Genomic DNA, 23812 nt, shown 5'->3' with positions numbered 1-23812 from the left:
AATATCGAAACATTTTGAAGTAAATTCTCCCTAAAAATTTCAAATAACAGTCCCAAAAGTTACAAATCCATTTCCCAAATTTACACAAAAATGCCTAAAAAAATATTCAAACAAATTCCCCAAGCACTCCAAAAATTCAAAATTTCCTTTGAAACACCCAAAAAAATTTAACAGTAAAAATCTTCCTATAAACACCTTAAAAATATTCAAAAATGTTTCAAATTTTCTGTCAAACATTGTTCACATTGCAGTTCGACACTGTGGCAACAGGTCTGATTGAAACACCTGAATTCAATAATTAACAAGTGTGGCCAAATACTTTTGTCCATGTAGTGTATGTCCCATCTGTAAACATGGAGGAGGCAGGGTTTTGACTGTAGCCAGTCAGCAGGGGGCGCTCTAAATTATGGTTTCACTTCCAGGCAGCTGTTGCTCTACCCGTGTTCATATGCAGTGTCTGGTCCTCACAGTTGGGTTCTTCTTCTTTTTTTGACCCTTCCTGCTCCCTGTCGGTCACTCTATCCTTTGTTGTCTTTACTCAGAGTCAGGAGGTGAAGCTGCATTGAGCAGAGCTGAGTGTTGTTGCTCCTGGCTGCAGACCAGCTGCTCTCTTGTGTGTTTTTATGAGTTTGTGTGCATAAAAGCATCTCTTACTCCATGTGTCTCTTTCACAGCGTTGTATTTTCAGCGCTGTAGCAAAGGTTAGCGGTGTGTTCATGGTCTGTGTGGGATCAAAAAAATGAATCTGCTGGTGTGAAATGAGCTACTCTCAGTGATTGTGGAGTCTTGTACGAGTCTGTAAACATACGCGGGAGCTGTGTGCAGGTTAGGAGAAATAGGATGCATGAACACACTTTCAATTACAGTCAGATCATCATGTTCAAATCCCCTGAGCTGTTTTTGTCATGTGACTGTGGGAGGAAATCCACACAGAGGAACTCTACAAAGAGAGAAGGGCAAGTCCTCCCTGAGGGATTTAGCGTCTTTTTCTACATTTAGAAAACCTTAAAAATGAAGCCTCAGAGGTTCCACTGAGATGTTGAAGAAGAGATTATATCTGCTAATAACATATGTTATCTTGACTTGTTTATTATCTTTTTTCAAGCTTGATTTTTTTCATCTCAAACTGAAATAAAAGGAAGTCATTGGAAACACTATAATATATCCACTGAATGCATTTGTTTCCTCTCCAGGTCCTGCTGGTTTTTGCCAAAGAGGACAGTCAGAGCGACGCCTTCTGGTGGGCTTGCGACCGCGCTGGATTCAGGTGTAACATCGCGCGGACACCTGAGTCTGCCGTCGAGTGTTTCCTTGACAAACACCATGAGATAATCGTCATCGATGGCCGCCATTCACGCTACTTTGAGCCTGAGGCTGTGTGCAGGTGAGCCTAAACTGTGTCTGTGCAGTTCAGATTCTTAAAAAGAAAGTTTATGAAAAAGCAAATGCCACACTTCTGTATTTATGATGCAGCTTATTTTTCTTTCATTAATAGATTAATTAATCAGTCAATCATTGTTTATATAGCGCCAATTCATAACTGAAGTCATCTCAAGACACTTTACAGAGAGGACAGTTCTGGACCGTGCTCTCTGTTGTGGCCTATTATAATAGGCTAGCATTAATCATTAATATTATAATAAAGACTTTACCCTATTATAATAAAGACCAGCATTAATTTATTATTAATGTATGTAGCAGTGAGGTAGTATTGCTCTTGGAAAATGTTTGATGAAGCAATGATCATTGTAATGCTACCATTAGCAAAAACAATTGGGGTAAAGAGAAAGATGTGTAAAATATATAAAGGAGGTAATAGAAATGCAGTTTTAGCCATTTTTAGATTGACTTCAAGATATAAGATAATTATACTAGTTTTAATAATAATAATGAGAAGAAGAAGAAAGAGGGAGAGGAAGAAGGAATGTAGGAGTTGGGTTCAGGCGGGTCCACAGCAGCAGGTTGCCTGTCCAAAAGATCCTGATGAATCTATGCAGTACAGGGGCAGGAAGAATACATGGAGACAATGGGGACAGAACTAAAACATACAGACTCTGGTCCAGGTCTGAGCCATGCCTAACTATAGGCTTTATCAAAGAGGAAAGTTTTAAGCCTACTCTTAAATGAAGAGAGAGTGTCTGCCTCTCAGACCCCGATAGGTAGATCATTCCAATGGAGGGGGCCTGATAACTGTAGGATCTACCCCCATGCGTTTTCTAGAGACTGAAGGTACCACAAGCAGGCCAGCATTTTCGGCCCGCAAAGATCTAGAGGGAGAATACGGCACTACGAGATCTTTAAGATAGGTTGGTGCCTTAATATTAAGAGCTTTGTAAGCGAGAAGAAAAATTTTAAACTCTATTCTAGATGTTGCTAGGGAGCCATTGCAGAGAAGCTAAGACGGGAGTGTTATGAACCCTTGTCCTGTTTCTGGTCAATACACGTGCTGCAGCGTTTTGGACCAGCTGAAGGATCTTTGTGACTTGCTAGGACCACCTGATAGGAGAGAATTACAGTAGTTCAACCTAGAGGTAACAAAAGCATGGACACGTTTTCCTGCATCACTTTGAGACAGGTTGTGTCTGATTTTAGCGATAGAGTGAAGATGAAAGAAGGCTATCATGTAGCTTGCTCCTTAAAATTAGACATATGTTACTTGATAAAAAAATTTATAGCTCTAGTTTTGCAATGTTTTGGGCATTTTATTTGCAAAGAAAGACATCTCAAGAGTCACTTAAACAATCTCTCACCCTTTAACAGTCATAAGCTTTGATTTTACCCACTATTTGCTAATCAGTTTTGAATACCAGGTCTCTCACAGCTCCAAATATGATAAAATGTTCACCTTATTCTCCATTGTAAACATGGGGCTCATACTTCCTGATTGCCATACTGCGCTCCGCTTGTATGAGATACGTTCCAGGCTTAATTTCAGCATTAGAGGTTTGAAGTTGTAGGATGTGAGTTTTTGCAAAAATGTGTTAAACCATATTTATTTCAAATGAAGTTTTCTTTCAATATTAATTTATTATATCAATAATTAGTTCTTCTGGGTGCGTATATCATTTTAAGTGAAGTAAAGATACTACAGCAGAAGTCAAAAGAGAATTGCAGAGAATTTGCAGATGATGATTTTTGTTTTTGCAAATTCAAAGTAAAAAAGTGGACCTATTCATCAATCTAGCAACAGAATTTGGATTTCTTCTTAGTGTTTTATAGGAATCATGCTTCATTTCTTTCAGAAAAATGCTGGTTTGACATCAAACGTAGCGCCCGAAAAAGGCCTAATTGAACAAACTTTTAGAGAATCTGTTGAACAAAGACCACTTTATTCTCCATTTAAATCGAAACCGTAAATAGGAATTTACTCCAAAAAATGATTCTTTTCTTTTTAATTTCACAATTAAGTTGTTTTGAAATAGCAGAGGAGCCTGACACTGATCTTTCTTTCTAGCTGGAGTTCATTATTTTTCTAACACTGAGAAGCAAAACAGACTGGATGTTACAATTAAATAGAGGCGGACAAAACAGAGTGACATTTAACTGAGCCTCAAACGTGACTTTGTATCTGGAAATAAATCACTGCATTTCCGCTTTCTTGTTTGTTTATCTCTGCCAAACCCCCCGGCTACAATTTAGTACCCTTTTTGATTTAAGCGAAATATGTTCTCCCTTTCCCTGATGAAAGTGTACTAGAGTTCATTCTGGTGAACTGGGCTGTGCTCTCTCATTCTTTCGTATTTTCTGGCATTTCAAGACTTTACAAGAACTTTTTACTCATGTTAGCTATAGTCCTATATGCTTAACATATTTGTTCATCCCTACTTGTCTTCTCCAGATGTGATAAGCGTTTCTGTGTAAAGTGTAGAAATGTTTTGCCCTTCTTCTGTGGTGATGACTTCATCTGTAACATTTTTTATCCAGCATCTAAGTCCAAACCACCTCTGATGTTTTAAAGTGTGAATGGAATTATCTCCTGCTGACTTTGTAATCCACGTATATTTGTTTTACTAGGTTGATTCGAGCCACGAAGCCCTCTGAAAACACAGTTATTCTAGCCATCGTGCCGCAAAAGTAAGTATTGACTTCTTAGTCCTCCTCTGATATCGATGTTATTTTTTCTTTAAGATTTTATTCCAACAAAAACGAACAACTTTACCTAGGCACAAACAAAAATGATAAACAGACAACTAGAAACAACACACATATGTTACATATCTAGATGTTTTTACAGTGCCTGTAAAAAGTAGTCATCCCCTTGGATGTTTTACTTTTTTTTTTTTTTTTTCCTAAACCAATCATGGTCATTGCAGTTTGGCTTCTTTAACAAAAAAAATTACTCTTTAATATCAAAGTGAAAACAGATTTCTACAAAGTAATGTCAATTAAGCAAAAATATGTAATGCAAATTCAGTGATTGCATAAATATACAGTAACAATGTGACTGACCTAATTCAACAGAGCTCCTAGCTTCACAACTAGTGGAATGGAGATCACAGGGCTGTTCACCCCCAATCCCTGTGCAACCTGACAGAGCTTGAGCAGTTTTGTAAAGAATAATGGAGTAAAATTTCAGTGTCAAGATGTGCAAGCCTGATTGAGACCTATCCACACAGACTCAGTGCTGTGATTACAGCCAAAGGTGCATCTACTAAATTCTGACTTGAAGGAGGTGAATATTTATGCAGTTACCTGATTTATATTACATTTTTTTATTTAATTGAAATAACTTTGTAGAAACCTGTTTGCACTTTGACATTAAAGGGTTTCTTTTTTCTTTTTGTCAACAAAGCCAAATTGTATTGACCAAGACTGATTTATTAAATCAGTTAAAGGATAAAAACTGCAAGGGAATACATTTTTATAGGCACTGTACATACATTTGAGTCTGTAGTTTAAATACGGTTCGACCTTACTTTGGGTCAAGTCATGAGTTTTACTATTACTCAAAGATAACACAAGATACTCCTAACTCTTTATCCCAGGTTTTTGATAATATCAGAACCTATCATCTTTTTTCATTAAAATTTTATTTTTACCTTGATGTCTTTGTACCAAGGTGCCTTAGAGCTTGACTTCATATTTTACTGAAGTAGCACATCATTATCAACATTTCTAAGGTATTGTTTGGCCTAAGGTTGACATCCAAAGCTCAATTTAAATGATAATGAGAAAATGCAAACACAAAGCCACCTCTTATTAATATGATATATTGAATGTAGTTCTGACAGTAAAGAAACAAATGACTGAAGGTGATATGTCAAATTGAAAACACTGATAAATAAATAAGAGAGAATTCACGTACAGACTTCCATCTAAAGCTGGGCGTACTCTGTATGATTTTCAGCCAATTCAGATAACAGTATCGAATTACGACTCACTTGGAAGTTCGGCCACCTTTTAGCCTGATTGTGCATTGCTTGTGTAAGGGGGGCCACGACAGCTGACCACGGCCTGATCATCTGCTCCTGACTGGTCTGATGTTTTTCTGCCATGTTTTGCTCTGAGAGCAGAACCACAAGCAGAATCCCCAACCTGTTTTTTTTTTTTCATTGTAAACTGTGGGACAGCATCACCATGAAAACAAAAACAGCAGGAATGCCTGTTTGAATTGCCTCTCTGACTTTAGTAACATAAATAAGCTAGCAGGATGCAAGCATACCTGCGGACATCCAGCTGACTCACAATATTTGTTACTATTTAGCTGCGTGTTGTGTTTGCTGGCGATGCTGTCCATGTGTGTAGGGGAGAGATAGCAAGAGCAGTTTTTCTTGATTTTTTCCAGCTATTTGAAGCATTAAAACGGGACAATAGATCTGACTTCAACCCCTATGTTTGAGACTTTTTAAATAAGATTTCATTGCCATTACTTTCAGTTCATCCCGACTTAACTCGTCTGGTGTGACCACATTAATCATGTGCAATGTTCGTGCATCATGAAGTCTTCAGTCTCACAGTGTGAGCTGACATTCAACCACAACGGTTGAAGAGTGTGTGCCTGGCTTAACAAGCACCACCTCACTACATGTATGCAACTAACTGAAACATCTTTTCTTATAAATGACAGTGTTGGCAGTTGTTGTTTCTTTTCTGTCTTCATACAGAGCGGCTGACCAGGAAGAGCCATCTGTTCTTCCTCTCCTGTGCGCTGGATTCAGCAGAGTAGGTTCAACAACCTTTTAACAGTGTGATTATAACAGAGGGAACATGCCATCAGTGTATCTGACTGATGCTTTTATTGAGGCTTTTAAGTGACAGCAGACATTAAAATAGCAGCATGTTAACACCTCTGTAGGAGGCTCAGGCATGTTTAATGGTGCAAAAATGACATAAATGGTGACAGAAGAAGAGTCTGCTGAGTAAATCATGACTCATATCCTCCCACTCTCTCTCTCTCTCTCTCTGCTCCTCCTGACACTTGACCTCGCTCGTCCCGTAGAGGTTTGTGGAGAACAGCAGCGTGTCAGCGTGCTACAACGAGCTCATTCAGATAGAGCATGGAGAGGTGCGCTGCCAGTTCAAACTCAGGTACAGCTGAAGAAAACCATGTTGAAAACATTAAACAAAAGTCCATGTACAGATACAGGTGTCATTTATTATGAGCTGATGTGGATTTATTCACTCACAGGGCCTGTAACTCTATCTTCACTGCTCTGGAACATTGTCAGGAGGCGGTGGAGATCACCAGTGAGGATCACATAATACAGGTAGAGAGAGTTACACAAATACCGACATGACACTGCATAGAATTGATGCCCTAATGAGAAAACCTGGACCATTTATTTTTGTCACTGAAAAATCCCTTAAGAATTATTCTGAGTCCTGGAAAATATTTTAATACTTCACTTAAACTTTAAAATCTGCTTTTTTTCCACAGTATGTAAACCCAGCATTCGAGCGTATGATGGGCTACCACAAGGGGGAGCTGATGGGGAAAGAGCTGACTGAACTCCCCAAGAGCGACAAGAACAGAGCCGACCTGCTGGACACCATCAACACCTGCATCAAGAAAGGAAAGGTACAAAGCTAAATCATCTGTGTAGTCATATTTGAGCTGAAATAAAACCATAAATTGTCCTGATTGTTGTCTGTTCTGTGAAGGAATGGCAGGGTATTTACTACGCCAGGAAGAAGTCAGGGGACAGCATACAGCAGCATGTGAAGATCACACCTGTCGTCGGCCAAGGAGGGTGAGAGGAGTGATATCTTTGACATTTCTTGATTTCATAACCAAGACGTTAAAGATCTCTGACAGACTCTTATCTCCTTTCTCACAGGAAGATCAGACACTTTGTAGCCATAAAGAGACCTCACATCGACAACAATAATCAGGTAAGTGATAATCTACAGTTTCACAGGTATCTGACCTGCTTTACAAAGGCATTGAAGTTTTTCTTTTGACGATGATAAAATGCTGTTCTGCTCAGTTATGGTATTAGTCATCCAGTCTTTAGATGCATGGTTAAGCTTGTAACAAGATGCCATACTACAGCTTTAACCCTCAGAGGCAATACAGGTCGAACTTAAATTTTTTTGGCAAACAGTACTTTGGTTTTTGTGAATTTCTCACATCTGTTTGATGGATAAGACAGTCTACCTGCCATGTCAGATTAGTGTTATATGTAAGGGCACCCAGATTTATCAGCAGCGGATCATGACTAGCCATTATTTTTTTAAAATACATGACCAGAAGTATCGATAATAATACTGGGACTTAAAATCAATTACCTGGTTAATTCTCTGGTGTCTTTGGCTTCTGCTGCATCTGCTCTCACTGCTTCTCAGCCCTACATTTGTAGAGCTTATGTTGTAGTCCCACAAAACTTTAATTTGAGTCTTTTTAGTTAAAATAATATTTATCCCATGTTAAAATTTGTGTTGAAATCCTTCTTTAAACTAGCAAAGTAAAGCCTGTAAACTAAGTGACGCAAGCTGTGAGAAGGTTAGCTGACATAATGAGGTTGAGGTCCAGTCAGTTAAATGACTATTCAACAAAAGAGTATGTGTAAATGTAAGATTAAGAAAAGGAAATCTAGGTTTTTCATGGGAAACTTGAATAAATTGAGTTGTTGGGGTTGCTTTTTTTTTACATTTTCAATCTGTAAATAATTGTGTTAATTCCCATTAATGAACACATGTGATGAATGGATCACACCATTTCCTACCAACATTGCAAGCATCAGACATCGTGTTGCATAGCATTACACACTTACTGTAGGTCAAAAATGGAATTCTCTTTTCCTGTGAATTTCAAGCTCTCAATTTACTGAATAGCATGTTGCTATCCCTCTGCCTTTCAGCTGGTATTATGGTTTTACATTATGTTGACTGTTCCAATATTTTAGCAAGACGTTACATGGTTGTCTGTTGAATGGTAAAAACCTGAACAAATTTTACAGCTTGGTTCATTTCCACCACATTCTGTGCTCTTGGATGTTGGATGTTGTTCAGTCAACAAAGGATGTTGTTGACTGAATAAGGATGACTTTGCTCCTTTTATTAGGTTAGCCCGCCATCCATTGGAGGTCCCAGCACACTACAAAGCTAAATAGACTGACCAACCATTAAACCTAGCAGATAAATCAAAACAGGATTGGTATCAAATCAGTGATCAGCTTATCTCACTCATAGGTGAGCTATGATCGGCTCCACGAAACCGAATTAAGGCATCCATAGTTGTTCTACTTGTTACAAGAAAACAAAAAATAATCTGACAGGTTACTTATGTTCATCCTACTCAACAAATAGATCACTCTAAGTTAGGAGATGTTAAGTTAGTTTCCTTGTATCTTAAAAGAAACAGAAAAGCTCCTGTAACACTTATAGTAAGAGAACAACTTTACTGGACTGTTGCATTTTGGCTTGTGGCCTTAATCTGGATCATAGTCCATAAACTGAGACACATCTGTCCAATAAAGTGTTTCTCCCAACTACAAGTGCTGCAGCTTTTCGGTTTTCTTTCGTGAAAAATATTCAACTTATTACTCATTGGTCAGCTTTTTAAGTGAGGTAAACTGTTCTTTTGTTGTGAAGACTGAAGATGTCAGTGCTTGTTTAGTCTAATCAAGCCTGCTGGAAAACTTAATGATTGAGTCCAAAGTAGCATATCACCGGGAGTCACCTTTACATGAAAACTTCAAATGAGCTGCAGGCTGACATGTTGCATTTAAACACTTGAACTGTGAACACAGCCTCACAGATTTCCAGCTCTGTTGTTCATCCGTGTGCACGCTTGACTCTGCAGCAGGTGTGTCGCTGCTCTCAGCTGGGTTCTGGGCCAATAACGTCATACTATGCTAAGCTACGGCTAAACCTCAGGATCCCCCGCTAAGGCCTGCGAGGGCTAACAGCCAGGCGCCAGATCTATTTATACCCCAACAAAGCTGCGCAGAGAGCTCACGGCTCTCTTTCATGGTGTGTGCACAGGGTGAGTCAGCCGCTGGCGTCTGCCTGCCAAAGCCTCATTCCTGCTCGTTTGGAGCAGGAATCCTTCGACATGGAAGAGACTGATCCCATTCCCGAAAGTCAACCCCCACAACCTGAAATGTGCCGTGTCAGACTAAACAAAATTATCCTGCAGTTGTCTTCGCTTTGCATTTTTTTTATCCCAACATGTAACAGATGCAACCGAGGAGCAAAATGAGATACTTGATGACATTTAAGGCTATTAATTGAAAAAGTCCTGGACAAAAGAAGGAATTTTGGGATGAGGGTTGTCAGGATTGCAGAATTAAAAATATTAAATTATTAAGATGTAAGAATATTGATAAATGTTTTGACACAACAAGAAAAAAATTCTTGCACTCACTATCTGGTAAGTTCTTGTTCTCAGTTAGCAAAAATTGCAAGCAAACTACTGTACACTGTGTAAACTGATTTGTAGGGCCTCGTTTCTTCAGTGCGTGATCATTATGATAGCAGAGTGTATTTTAACACTGGTATTTTTTTTAAATTCTAACATTAAGGACAAAGATGTCCACTTCCGAAACATTAATAGAAAACATTATATTTGAATATTTCTGGTCAACATTTTTTGGTTCAAATCTTGAAAGTTTATAACACATTTGGACCATTAAGGACAAAAATACCCACTTTATTAACTTCTAAAAAGAATCCATCCATCCATTTTCTACACCACTTGTCCTGTTCGAGGTCTGGGGGGTGTCTCTGGGCCAGAGGCAGGATACACCCTGGAGTGGTCATTATTAAATCACAGGGCTGATATATAGAGACAATCAGCCAGGCACTCTCTCACTCACACCTACGGGCAATTTAGAGTCACAAATTAACCTAACGAGCATGATTTTGGAGAAAGCTGGAGTCACCGGAGAGAACCCAGACATGCACAGGGAGAACATGCAAACCCCACACGGAAAGGCCCTGACCAGAATATTATTTTTTACCAAGTTCTTTACAGTCAGATCTTTCATTTTTGTACTCTTCTTAAGTTGAGGTTCCAACTGAGCTGACACGCCAAATAGACTGTCATATGTCCATTGCATGATATATTTCACATATATCTAGGAAACCTTCCATACAAAGTGTTTGGGAAAGGCAGGACTTTTCAAGAAATTCTCGTAAGGCAAATGGACGAATGCTCTGTCACTTTAACTACAGGTCAATCAGAGTGGCACAACAAAATGAGGGAGTAGGCTCGCGCAGCTCTGGTGGTAACCTGAGCTCAACAGATAGGCGCTCCTGTAGTTAATGAACGGAGGAGATTGTTGGTGGACAAAACCCATGCCGAGGCCGGACTTCAGAAGTGGAAAACATCTTTTCTTCCAAGAGATGCTTTCAGAGTGGCTCTTTGCTCTTGTTTTAATAAAGAAATTTTGTCCAGTTCTGACTAAACTGCCACTTTACTATAGCTTCGTTCAAGCTAATTGCCCTTGCAGCAGTTTACAGTACAACTAAACAACAACCTTAACTCTTGCAAACTCATGCAGAAGCACGTCGAGAGGAGCCACACATCTTTTTTTTTTTTTACCATGAAAAGCTTTCAGTGCTGTCTTTTCCTCTTCTTTTTATAAAGAAACATAGACCAGTTCTGATGAAACTGCTACTATACTATAGCTACATCCAAGCTAAATGCAACACACACAGCAGCTAAAGCTATGGGCCTCCAGTACAACAAACCCTGCCTCATTCTCCTCAAACCACGCTGATTGGTCAGGTCTTTTCTCAGACATGGCACGGTTGTTTCAGACTGGAGCTTTGCAAGATCGATCTGCTTGATGACAAACATGGAGTTTTAGATAACCTTGCAAACCATTTGCAATTATGTACCCTCAGAACCTCTGAACCTTGCAAAGCAAATGGTTTGCAAGACTAGGTTCTGACAACAATGGTACATAATTTGCAAAACATACACAGGCCCTTTTCGCTCACATTCTTTTACAACTTCAGAATTAACTGACAAGGGGTGCACTGGTAGTCGAGTGGTTAAGGCGCGCGCCATGGACACAGGCGATCCAGATTCCGGCCCGTGGCACTATTTCCTGCATGTCTCTCCCCGCTGTCTTCCCTGTTTCCGACTCATCAACTGTCCTATCAAATAAATGCCAAAAAAATATCTTAAAAAAAAAAAAAAAAAGAATTAACTGACAAGCACAAAGACGGCAGGTATGACATGCACACTTTCTCACTAAAAAGGGGGGAAAGACAAAGCTCCCACACCACTGCACTGACTCCTTATGTTTCACTGTTGCAGGTTGTTTGCAGCCAGATGGGTCAGATCTTTTAATCCGCTTCAGTCCTCATGAAAACTAACAAGTATTTGATTATTCTCATGATTGTAGCTCTTCAAATTCCAGCTAGTTCATGATGTTAGTGGAGTTTAACAACAAAGAAGATTGAGTTTTATCTGCATGATAAATGATAGTGGATAGGGAAGTTTTCTAAACCACAGTCTTGGAAATGTCAAAGATGAGGAACAAAATTAATTTTGATGGATGGTTTCTGTGCTATGTCCAACTTAACATTTTACTACATTATAATGCCATTAAGCACAAACATGTCCTTTGAAAAGCTGAAATGAAGACAATACAGAATATTTTATTTCTCCTTTACTAGATTAAAACTTTCAGCTTCAGCCCAGATCAGAACTACTAGTTATTCAAACATTTTTAGGATTTAAAGAACATGTGCAGTTAAAATAGAATCAAAGACTAGAAATGTTTAAAATCCTTAGTCAGGATAAAACTGATTTCATCATGTCTACATGCTCTGAAGATTTTCCTTTGAGCATTTTAAACCACATTTTCTCCCACTCACACGTTTGGCTGCAGCTCCCAGTTTCCATCTCCCTGCATTGTTTGGAATACAATTTTTAACTAAGCCCTTCAAACCTTCACCAGGTCTATGGTCACTTTTTTGTTTGCCTTTTCCTCTCAATTAAATCTCAAATATTTTCCATCCTTAGTCAACTTAATTTAAAAGATATTTTTAAAGATGTTTGTTGACATTTGCAGCCTAACCGGCCCATGCAGAAGAAGCCAGCTCAATCAGGCCACCTTGTTTGTCATTAGAAGTGTTTATACCATCTTAATCCTATTCACTGAGTATGGGACACAGCACAGAAATGAGAGCAACTACTGAGAAATTTAAGGCGCCATTTGTGTGAGAAAGAAAAATTAAAATGGATCAACAAACATTTTAGGGACTTCTCTATATAAATAATCCCTGATTTTGTAGCATAATCAATCATAATTATAAGGTTTGTTTTGATGTGCATTCATTGTTGCATAACTGTGCACGCTGCATGGTCAGCAGCATGTAAAGGTGCAGTGAGTCACTGGGTGAAGAAAATCTGCTGTAACAGGATTAGAGGCTCTTCATATTGACAGTAACCTCTGTGTGACAAACAGGATGTACCGGACATTTGTCAACTGCATGAAAATATTATAATGAACACATGAGGCTTATGTAAAGTTTACAGTTAAAGACACAGACACAATAAAGAAGTCAATACAAAAAGTGTGGAGTTCACATTCGTAGGAATCTTAAGCACATTTCACATGTGCCATCATGAAAATTTGAACAAAAATTTCCCACCTGGCCCTTATATCTGCCTGAGTTGGTGTTTCACACATGCACCTGAAAGCAGGAGATTTTCACTCTATGATAAAGTATTAGCAGTCCTTGTCAAGAGCAGTCTGTTTTGGCTCCAACTCACAGCACGGGCCTTCGCCCACTGGATTCATGGAGCAGAGCAGATGGATCACATGGTTACAAGTTCATGTAGGCAAAAAAGAGAAGAACATCCAAAGATTTTTGCCTGTCCGAGTTTGATTTCTAGTACATTTGCTTGCTGTTATGACATAATGTTGATATAGTAATGATTGCCAGTCGGCTAATGGTGTTTTATTTTGAAATTGACTGGATGGTCTGTGAACTTACATGTCTGTCTTCCTGTTTTTGCTCAATCTGCTCTGTGCATTCTGACACATGCTGGAAGTGGGCCCTGCTTTAAATAGACTTAATGTGTATAACAAGCACAGTGACGATTTTGGCACAGACCATGATGGACTGCAGAGCTTGATGTGAAATTATGAAGACTAACTTAAAAGGGAGCAACTTGCTCCTAAACATGTATTGTGGACAGAACGCCGCACAAATGGACTACATGGAATCTGTGATCATTTGGTCTCATTTTGTGCCTTTATTTCAAAGCTATCTGCAATCTGATGTTTTCACAATATTAATGAAAGAGTTAAAAACAGCCTACTCCTGAGTAAAAAGGCGTATGAAACTGCATCATTACGCGAACAAAGATCCCAGATCAAACATCAGCTTTAGGATATAAACATCACAATCCCACCTGCTTGCCACTAGGAATTCTCTTGAATTTTACCTTCTGTTTTGAACTCATCAGTTTTCTTGACTTCTCAAAGGTATTAACAAGGTGGCTAGCAGCAAAAGTCCATATAAAGCTGGGTTTAAAATATTTGGCTATATGCATTCACACATGCAGGAATTCAGGAAATTTTTAGGAGCTGTGTGCATGTGCAAAAAATAGTACAGTGTTTTTATTTGACTACAGATATTAGTAAAGATCATAATGATACTTAGAATGATAGATACAGTATATAATGTTATATATAGGGTTGCATCTTGATGGAAATAAAAAGATAATACAATATAAATGATGTCTGTCCACTTGAACACTACAGTAAAAAATTGCAGAAGTAAAAAATGACCATGTTTGTTATTATTTTGTTATGCTGTTCATTTTGGGAATTGCAGGTATCACACTGTGCAATTTGATACAATACAATGCAATGCAAATGAATGCATTGCAAAGCCATGTAATGCTATTGCAATGATATGCATTGCAATACAAAGCAATGCAATGTGGTGTGATGTAGTGCATGGCCCACAGTAAGAATAATATTATGATACAGAGAATCTGCAATAATTGATATAGTGCAAGACTATCAAATGTCAACACATGACGATCCCTGCTAACCTGAAGAATATAAAAGTCTCCCCAAAGGTTAAAGAGCAGAATTGACATGTTTATTCACTACAGTTTAGTGTCACTTTTTGTCTTTTCTCTTGTCATGATTCATCTCTTAACTTTTCATCTGTCATCTTTGTTTATCCGGCTTTTGCCATCTTCTTTAGCCGATCATTTGTTCAAGAGTCACTGTGTGGAGTCATGAAGTAATCAAGCTGTGAGTCCAGTTAGAAGGGAAATCTGTTTGGATCATAGATTTTTTACTTTAAATATCAGCAAATGATAATTGCAACGCTGAAATCAGAACAATGGCAGATTGCTGTATCCATATTTTGTGCCTCCTCTTGCTATTAGCAGTGAATCAAACTTCATTCAGACAGCAGCTTCTATCAAATTAAATTCAATGGTAAGTGCTGCACGTAGCTTGGGAATTACCAAGACAACACTAATGAACCCAGACAGCATCAGGGGAAATGTAATTTCAAATAAACTGACTGACTCGTGACCCAAAGTAGATAACAAATTTCATAATATGTGGGCAGAATCTTAGTTGGAAATCTTAGAAAAATAATTCCTTATTATGATCCTGAAGCTTCCCATCACTAATTTTGTTTTTAACCCCTTCTCTCGGATGAAACTGTGTGCTCCAGCTGTTAGAGCTGTTACATCAAACTACTTCTACTTTATTGCCACATTTGTCTGTTATATGTTCTTTACATCTCAAAGATAATACAATCATACAAAGTTTCAAAAGACATCATGGAAGAATAAAATATAAAATATTTCTTACTGCATTTTAGAAAAATGTAAGGTTGTTGTGGTGTCATGCATAATTCAGTATTCAGGTTATTCAGCCAGTGTGTTGCTTTGAAGGAAATCAGTCTGATCTTTCCCTCACTCTGACTTTCAGTGAATCTTGTTTTTCTTTGTCCAGATCTCGACTTTAATCCAGTCTGTGTCTCTGTGTCCGTCAGGTTCACAAGTTCAACAAGGAGGACAGATGCAGCGGGGAGCACTCACAGTCAGGTAACGTGCTACACTAAATAGTTTAATGTTGCAGAAGTCTTCAATAGTCCAATTACAGGGGTGGGTAGAATTCAACTTTGTTAACAGTTAATATGCAAATAAAGATTTCAATAGCAGTTGGTCAATTAATCCTGTTCAGAATGAACAGAAGTGAACATCTAGTTAAAGCCTGTTAAGACCCTGACTGTCTGGTCCAATTGTGAAATGTAAAGTTGTGTATCATCTGCATAGTTGTAATTCACTCTGTATTTCTGGATGACATGTAGGAGTGGGAGCCTATAGATATTAAGGAATGGTGGTCCAAGAATAGAGCCTTGGAATACGCCACAGAACCCATTAGAACCCACTTTATTTGATGTAAACTCAAATGGAGACAAAAATCCCTGTCTTGAAGGTCATTCTACATCCACAAAGATCCACAACTAGAGCTGAGCAGAGTTAGTGCATCACTGGGATGTAAATGACTGAGGGGCTGCATGAAGTTAGTGTCAGGTGGAGGGTGGAGGTAGGGTTGGATCAGGAGCAATGTTCATGAGTGTTGTTGCAGAGGGAAAAAAACTGATTTTGTGACGTGAAGTTTTAGTCCTGATGGACCGCAGCCTCTTGCCTGAGGGAAGGGGCTTGAAAAGTTTGTGTCTGGGGTGAGAGGGGTTGTCCAAGATCTTCCCTGCACGTCTCAGAGTCCTAGAAGTGTACAGATCCTGGAGAGTTGGCAGATTGCATCCAATCACCCTCTCTGCAGAGCGGATGTTGCGCTGCAGCCTGCTCTTGTCCCGAGTGGTGGCTGCAGCGTACCAGACGGTGATGGAGGAGGAGAGGATGGACTCTATGATGACCGTGTAGAAGTGAAACATCATAGTCTTTGGGAGGCCGAATTTCTTCAGCTGTCACAGGAAGTACATCCTCTGCTGTGCCTTTTTGATGAGGGAGGTGATGTTCAGCTTCCACTTCAGGTCTTGGGAGATGATGGACCCCAGGAAGCGGAAAGACTCCACAGTGGGTACTGTGGAGTCAGAGAGTTTGATGGGAGCAGGGGGGGCTGTGTTTCTCCTGAAGTCTACCACCATCTCTGCTGTCTTCAGGGCATTAAGCTCCAGGTTGTTCCTGCTGCACCAGGTCACCAGATGGTCCACCTCCAGTGTGTCAGCAGACTTATCCCCATCAGAAATGAGTCCAATGAGGGTGGTGTCAATGACGGACTGGTGACTGGAGGTGCAGCTTTTGGTGTACAGGGAGAACAGCAATGGGGAAAGAACACAGCCTTGAGGGGGGACGGTGCTGATGGTCCTGGTGTCAGAGATGTGCTTCCTCAGCTTCACATACTGCCTCCTGTCAGACAGAAAGTCAGTGATCCATCTGCAGGTGGAGGCAGGCACACTCAGCTGGGAGAGTTTGTCCTGGAGAAGGGCAGGGATGACCGTGTTGAAGGCAGAACTGAAATCCACAAACAGGATCCTGGCGTAGGTCCCTGCTGAGTCCAGATGCTGCAGAATGAAGTGGAGGGCCAGGTTGACGGAAATGCACCATATTTCAATCACTTGACAAACATCCCCCCAGCTGCAAGATTACCAGTATAGATGCCAAAAATAAGCATGTTATACTGCTGCAATGAAGGTCTTTTGAACAATTGCAAACTGTTTTATCTTAACTTAACTATAGGGATATTAAATAACCTTTTAGGTATTTCAAAAACACTCTGCTTGAATTTAGTTGTTAATAAAAAATCATCCATAGCAACAGTAGCTCCATAACCTATGGCTAATGAACATATATGAAGCAGCATATGAAGCCAATTGCATAGAAAGCAAAATTGAATTCACTGACACTCATGTATCTGCATTAATGTGTCCCTTCATTAGTCTAAGCTTGTCCTGCATTAAATCTCCATTATTTCTCTTCACAGAGTGCCATTCTCTACGTCACCGCGACAGGAGGAAAGACTCAATCGAATCCCGATCTCTCAGCTCGCGTGGTAGTGATGGTGAGCTCATTCAGTCTGTTCTATCAGTCATTTCTGTTTGAATGAACGGAGCTACAGTCAGTTTGGAGATAAGCAGCAGATAACGAAAAGACGACACTAATGAGATGACTACGGCGAGAGGAAACACAAAAGAATCGAAGAAGAATAGAGGGGATGTTGGGAGTGAGTCAGACTGTTTTGTAGTCGCTACTTGAACTAAAGAGATTCTAAAGAGACACAGCGTGGGCTGATGACATCACAAACCGCTCTCTTCAACTCCGTCTAGCACAGCTGCTGCTATTTGCGGGAGTCAGCTGAGAGCTCCTTTATCTGTGTCTCCGCTTTAATCAAAACATTTTTCTGAATGCGTTCTCACTGTTCAGTCCCCCTTTTGTTCAGATATTCCATACAATAACACAGTACTTTTAATTCCTCTCCTATCACCTACGCATCTTTTATGCTGTTCATCAGCCTTTGTGATCAGGGTTACAATCACAGGCCCTTTGTGAAATTTTTTAAAATCACTGTATGGATAAAGTTAGATTATAGACAATGAACTAGATGATGATAACGTATAAAAATCCTTATTTCATGTCTTGCAGCTCCCAGCCTACAAAACAGAAGATATTCCTCTGTCGCCAGGATTCACTCCATGACCATCGAGGCTCCTATCACTAAGGTACGAAGCTGTCAGTAGTCATATTTCTTGTACAAAAAAAACAAAGAAAACTTCAACAAATACAGCAAAATACAGAATACATACAGAAAATATAAGGATGACGGGGCTACAGCTTTCCACAGCTAATAAAAGAAAAATTGCCAATTGTTTTTATAGGAATTTAGGAGAAATCCTGGTCAGCCCTGGCTTTCTTTTCAAAGGAGAGTTGGTGCCTGAAGATGGGTAGGGGAATTTGCTTTGTAGATCTTGAGATGGAGATGACAGAGGAGAAAATTAGTGCAATTTACTCATTTTGTTTGTATTCATTAGGGCTTATGAATCAAGATATCTTTATTATTTTAGTTGCCAATATGTTTACCATGGACTTTCATCTCAATTTGGGCAAGAAAAAATAGTGTCAGCAAAATCTTTGTGTCAACTTGTTTAACAGAATTCACAAGCAGTACTGCCTGGTGTTAAAACTAGCAAATACAATGCAGTCAAGCACAGGCTTCATGTTCTAAAGTGGGCCATATTTCATTTTAATTCTCAGAATCTGCTACAGGCCAGTAGAAATTGATCACGGGTCCCACTTGGCCCCCAGGCCATAATTTGTAGAACGAGAAAATCAAAGAAGCACACCACACTTTATCAAAAATTGTTCACCGACTGCCACAGTCTCAGTTTGGTCACAACTTTACAACAAATGGAGCATATAGTGTTAGTTAACGCAGGCCACAGAGTCAAGCCATAATTAAGGTCAGCTGATTTCTTGCAAGCCTTCATCAGCATGCTATTGGCTAAATTGCTCTCATGCTGTCGTATTTAAACTGCTCTTGCCTGGCATTGCTCTGCTGCTCTCTTTGCAAGCTGCTCTTGCAACCCTCCTCCACCCCAGCTCCTCCTTCATTCTGCTTCTGACATATTCAATATCTAACTGTTGTCAGTGATGCCTGCTCTGCTCTAGGTGTATTACTGCTTCTCTCCCTGCCTAAGGCTTTCCTTATCGGGTTAGGAACAGCCACACAGCCAAATATAAATGAATGCTCATTAATAACTCTTCTTCTTGACAAAATGGTCCTAACTGAATAAAGCAATAATGTGACGAGATGTTAGCTACATGTGAAGTTCATTGCATTGGCAATTTCGGTCTAGCTCGCTCCCCTGTTAGTTCATGGGGGGTTTTAACAGTACATGTCATTTTGTTGCAACAAACCACAAGTTGCTCTGATGTCCATCTAACTTTAGACTTCCCATCTACTATCGTTGCCATGGCTGTGTTTGTTGCTCTTCCTCCTTCAGCCAGCTTTCCCTTTGATTGGCTGTAGCTCCATTCTACGTAACGTTTCGGCTCGTGTCTGCTTGGCTGTCCTCGGTGCTCACCACACACAACAGGACTTATGATCGTAAATATTGAACATGTTTAGTATCTATGATCTTAAGTCACTTAACACACCTCACATCACAGGATAATCTGGCAAGATAATCTTGAGAAGCATCTGATAATCAGGCCGTTACTGGGAGGGGGGTCCTCTATTGCTAGTTCAAAGTGGAAAACTGATCAGACTTAGACTGAATATCGTCAATAGTTTGTGTCATGTTCTCGCTGTCCTCTCTTTGTCCTCTGATTTCTTCTGTTTTAACCTGTTTTTTTTTCTGAGTAAAGTATTCTGCAGCATCACTTGCACATCTCCAGTAACGAATGCACAGTTAAGGCAGTGCTCTGTTACAGTGAGTTCAAGGGCTTTTTCTTCTTTTCCTCCTCAGGTCATTAACATCATTAACGCAGCACAGGAGAGCAGTCCTGTGACAGTTGCTGAGGCTCTGGATCGTGTTCTGGAGATCCTGAGAACCACCGAGCTCTACTCCCCCCAGCTCGCCTCCAAAGAAGACGACCCCCACACCAACGACCTGGTCGGGGGGCTCATGAGTGTAAGAGGCAGAGGGATTTACTCTTTTAGTTCATTTATAAGTACACGTGCTTCAATCTCTTTATAAGGAGAGGCTTTATCACATTGTAAAAACATTCTTACCTCATGCCTTTGTTATTGAACATTCATTCTTGTTGGATCACAAAAATGCTGGCTTCCAAAATCAAATCAGATCTTTAGTTTTAAGTGCCAGCAGAGGATTTGATTATTTCTTAAAATTTATGAAGGAACACCCACAAAGAAGTGAGTCACAGCACACACAATTAATTTTATTGGGATTTTTGAATCATTTTGGAAAAGACTGCTTATGCTAAAATACACATATATACATTTTTTTTTTTTAAGATTCTGTACATTCTTCATTAGGTAAATAAATAATTGTCATTTTGTAATCTTTTTTTATCAAGGAAGAAAACATTCATTGCTAGAGTGAAAATATGAGGAAAAAGGCCAATATCTTGTGATAACCAGAGGAAAAGTTGTTACCAGAAAATCGAGAAAATTAAATGTAAGGATGTACTTTATCCTCTTATGGCTCTATTCAGTGCAGCCTACCTGGCACTAGTTCACCTTTTAGCCTGTTGTTTTATGTGAAGTAATATAACAACTTAGGCCAGGGGCCGATACCAACAGGGAGGTGAGAGAGTATTGAGACACAAACTGACACATTGTTGGTATTTCTAACATTGTTGGCTTTGTTTTCACTTAAAAAAGGTCATTTTTTCACAGTATTATGATACTTTTATAGTAGTACTCTTTATTTGTTTGACATTTTTTCCTTTTTCCCTCCAGGATGGGCTGAGGAGACTCTCTGGAAATGAATATGTCTTCTGCAAAAGTAAGTGAAAAAAAAACCTTTCCTAACACTGAATTAGTGATGACTTATGGATAAAAATATAAAAATGGTGAAAATTAATTATAGTAGTCACCCCCTTTAAAGGCACTGTGCTACAGAAGTACCACAGAAATGTTAATAGAAGATTGGTCTTCTGCCCAGTTAGCTTGATGTTGGTTAGACAAATTAGAAAAGCTTGTCCTAAAAACTAACAGCTCTGAAAATGTTCACCTTTTCAGATATTAACTGGTTTTAAAAATGTGGGAGACAGTAAAAAATAAGGACAGCTTCAAATGATTTTAACATTATAATACTTCAGATTCACTCTAGAGGGTTCGGCCAGGCTTGCGGTTTGTCAAAGTGATTTTACAGTAGAGATCCTAAGGACCCAAACTCTCACACAAACTCACATAACCTGAATTGAGAAGAGTAACAAATATGGAGGATAATGGATGTTGTCAGGTGACTTAGCACTCTTATTGTTGCCTCATTTCAACACAGAAGCACAGTAGTTGTAATACATCTGTACCTTGATGAAGTGTTTGGCCACACCAGTCCTGTTTCCACAGGTGTATAAAATCAAACACCTAGCCATACAGTCTCCATTTGCAAACATTTGTGATACAAAATTGATCGTTCTGAAGAGCTCAGTGACCTCTAGCGTGGTACTGTGATGGATACCACCTTTGAAATAAGACAGTTTGTGAAATTTCATCCCTGCTGGGTATTCTGCAGTCAACTGTAAGTGACATTATTAGAAAGTGGAAGAGTCTAGGGACAACAGCAAGACCACGTAAACTCACAGAGAGTGGTCAGCGACTGCTAAGGCACCTAGAATTGCCAACACTCAGCTGATTCCATAGCTGAAGAGTTCTGAACTTCCACTGGCATTAATATAAGCACAAAAACTGATTTTTTTGGTGGGTTTCCATGGCCAAGCAGCTGCATGCAGGCCTCATGCCAAGTATCAGATGGAGTGGTGTAAAACACACTGACACTGGACTGTGGAGCGGTGGGAACGTGTTCTGTGGAGTGACAAATCATGTTACCTGCCCGACTGCATTGTGTCAACTGTGACATTTGATGGAGGAGGAATAATGATATGGGGCTGTTTTTCAGGGTTTGTGCTAGGCCCCTTATCTCCAGTGAAGGCCAATCTTAATGGTTCAGCATACCAAGACCTTTTGGACAATGCTATGCTTCCAATTTTGTGGCAATAGTTTAGGGAAAGCCCTTGTCTACTCAAACATGACTGTACCCCAGTGCACAAAGCAAGGACTAAAGATATGGTTTGACAAGTTTGGTGTGTAAGAACTTGTCTGGCCCGCACAGATCCCTGATCTCAACCCTATCGAGCACTTTTGAGACAAACTGGAATGTAGATTGTGAGCCAGACCTTCTTGTCTAACATCAGTGCCTGAATGGGGACAAGTTCCCACAGAAACACTCCAAAACCTTGTGGAAAGCCTTCAGAGAAGAGTGGAGGCTGTTAAAGCTGTAAAGGGGGAGCAACCCCATATTTAAGTACATGTGTTAAAGTACAACTTCATTGCAGTCCCTGTTGGTGTAATAGTCAAGCAACCGAATACTTTTGTCCATAAAGTGATATTTCTGTGTGTTGGCGGTGGGCGGAGGGGAACTGACTGAGAGAACTGGAGACGATTCAGCCTGTAGCCCTCATGATTATACAACATGAGCTCTGCTGCCACGAATGACTCTCATGAATAAATATTACAATTAATGTGGTTATCAAAGATATCACAATGTTCTTGTGAGCTTTCTAGAGTGTTAATGTTGTATTATGTAATCTTCATTAAGTCCCAAGGACACTTAACAGAGAGATGATCTGATTAGAGAGGCTATTTTCTGAGGATTTTTCTCCTTTTTCATCAATTTGAAGCAGTAATTTCATCCCAGAGCTGCCCTACTTCAGCACTTAGACAGTTTTTAAATGATATTATCTCACACCATCTCACTACCACGCTCTCGAAGGAGCAGATTTATAAAGTGAGACACCAAGCCAGTGTGTTTTCTCATGTATACACCAAGACGGGTACAGAGATCCATCGTTTACCCATCAAATCCCACACGCAGCTCCTTCTACGTTTGCTCCTTTTATGGTAAAATCACCTTGGTCTTTGTGTTTGTGTGTGTGCTGCTAGATATGAGCCAGAGCCAGCTGGCGATCCCTGTCACTCTGAATGATGTCCCTCCGTCCATCGCTGAGATGCTGAATGATGAGGAGTGCTGGGATTTCAACATCCTGGAGCTGGAGGCAGCCACACACAAGAGGTACAATGATGGACATCAGCAAAATTACAGACAAATTCTTCACATTAGATAAAATATTCATTGCTGACTGGATGTTTTTATGTCATTAAGATATCAATAAAGCACTTAGTAGCTTTAAAGGTGCATTTAACTTATTTTGCATCCTTTAAATTAATGGCAATAAATTGTAGCAAACAGAAGAAAGGCAGAAAAGAAAAAAGGATAGAGGATCTGTTTTTGTTATGTATGCATGTATACTGAGTTGTACACACACAAAAGCAAATCAGTCTCAAATTCAATTGAATACCTTTCAGTCAGCTGCCTCACAGCAAGAAGGTTCCTGGTTAGGGCCTTTCTGTGTGGAGTGTGCATGTTCTCCCTATGCATGCATGGGTTCTCTCACTGACCAATAACATGCTTGTTAGGTTAATTGGTGACTCTAAATTGCCCGTAGGTGTGAGTGTGAGCGTGCCTGGTTTTCCATCTTTATATGTCAGCCCTTTGATTGACTGGCGACCAGTCCAGAGTGTACCCCTCTCACCCAATAACAGCTGGGGTTGGCTCCAGCACCCTGCGACCCCAAACAGGATAATCAGTGTAGAAAATTAAACGATGGATCAAACATTAGAGTCCAATTATCGCCATCGTCTGGGAATAGAGGCAAATTTTTCTT

At 39.7% G+C, this 23812-nt stretch overlaps 1 protein-coding gene across 5 annotated transcripts in view; it reads left to right on the top strand.

Annotated features, from left to right (window-relative positions):
• Positions 1 to 23812, top strand: part of pde8b (phosphodiesterase 8B) — an 82471-nt gene that overhangs the window by 47021 nt on the left and 11638 nt on the right. For all 5 annotated transcript variants that reach the window (XM_041810359.1, XM_041810357.1, XM_041810358.1 and 2 more), the window contains 14 exons: positions 1194 to 1384; positions 4015 to 4074; positions 6105 to 6162; positions 6440 to 6528; positions 6629 to 6707; positions 6878 to 7018; positions 7102 to 7190; positions 7278 to 7332; positions 15433 to 15484; positions 17388 to 17465; positions 18047 to 18123; positions 19870 to 20034; positions 20826 to 20871; positions 23031 to 23160. In XM_041810359.1, coding sequence (XP_041666293.1) covers positions 1194 to 1384; positions 4015 to 4074; positions 6105 to 6162; positions 6440 to 6528; positions 6629 to 6707; positions 6878 to 7018; positions 7102 to 7190; positions 7278 to 7332; positions 15433 to 15484; positions 17388 to 17465; positions 18047 to 18123; positions 19870 to 20034; positions 20826 to 20871; positions 23031 to 23160 — 1310 coding nt within the window. The remainder of the gene's footprint in view (positions 1 to 1193; positions 1385 to 4014; positions 4075 to 6104; positions 6163 to 6439; positions 6529 to 6628; positions 6708 to 6877; positions 7019 to 7101; positions 7191 to 7277; positions 7333 to 15432; positions 15485 to 17387; positions 17466 to 18046; positions 18124 to 19869; positions 20035 to 20825; positions 20872 to 23030; positions 23161 to 23812) is intronic.

The sequence above is a fragment of the Cheilinus undulatus genome, linkage group 17, assembly GCF_018320785.1.
Source record: "Cheilinus undulatus linkage group 17, ASM1832078v1, whole genome shotgun sequence".
NCBI lineage: Eukaryota > Metazoa > Chordata > Actinopteri > Labriformes > Labridae > Cheilinus > Cheilinus undulatus.
The sequence above is the reverse complement of the archived record's forward strand: the minus strand, read 5'-3'. Positions and strand labels throughout refer to the sequence as shown.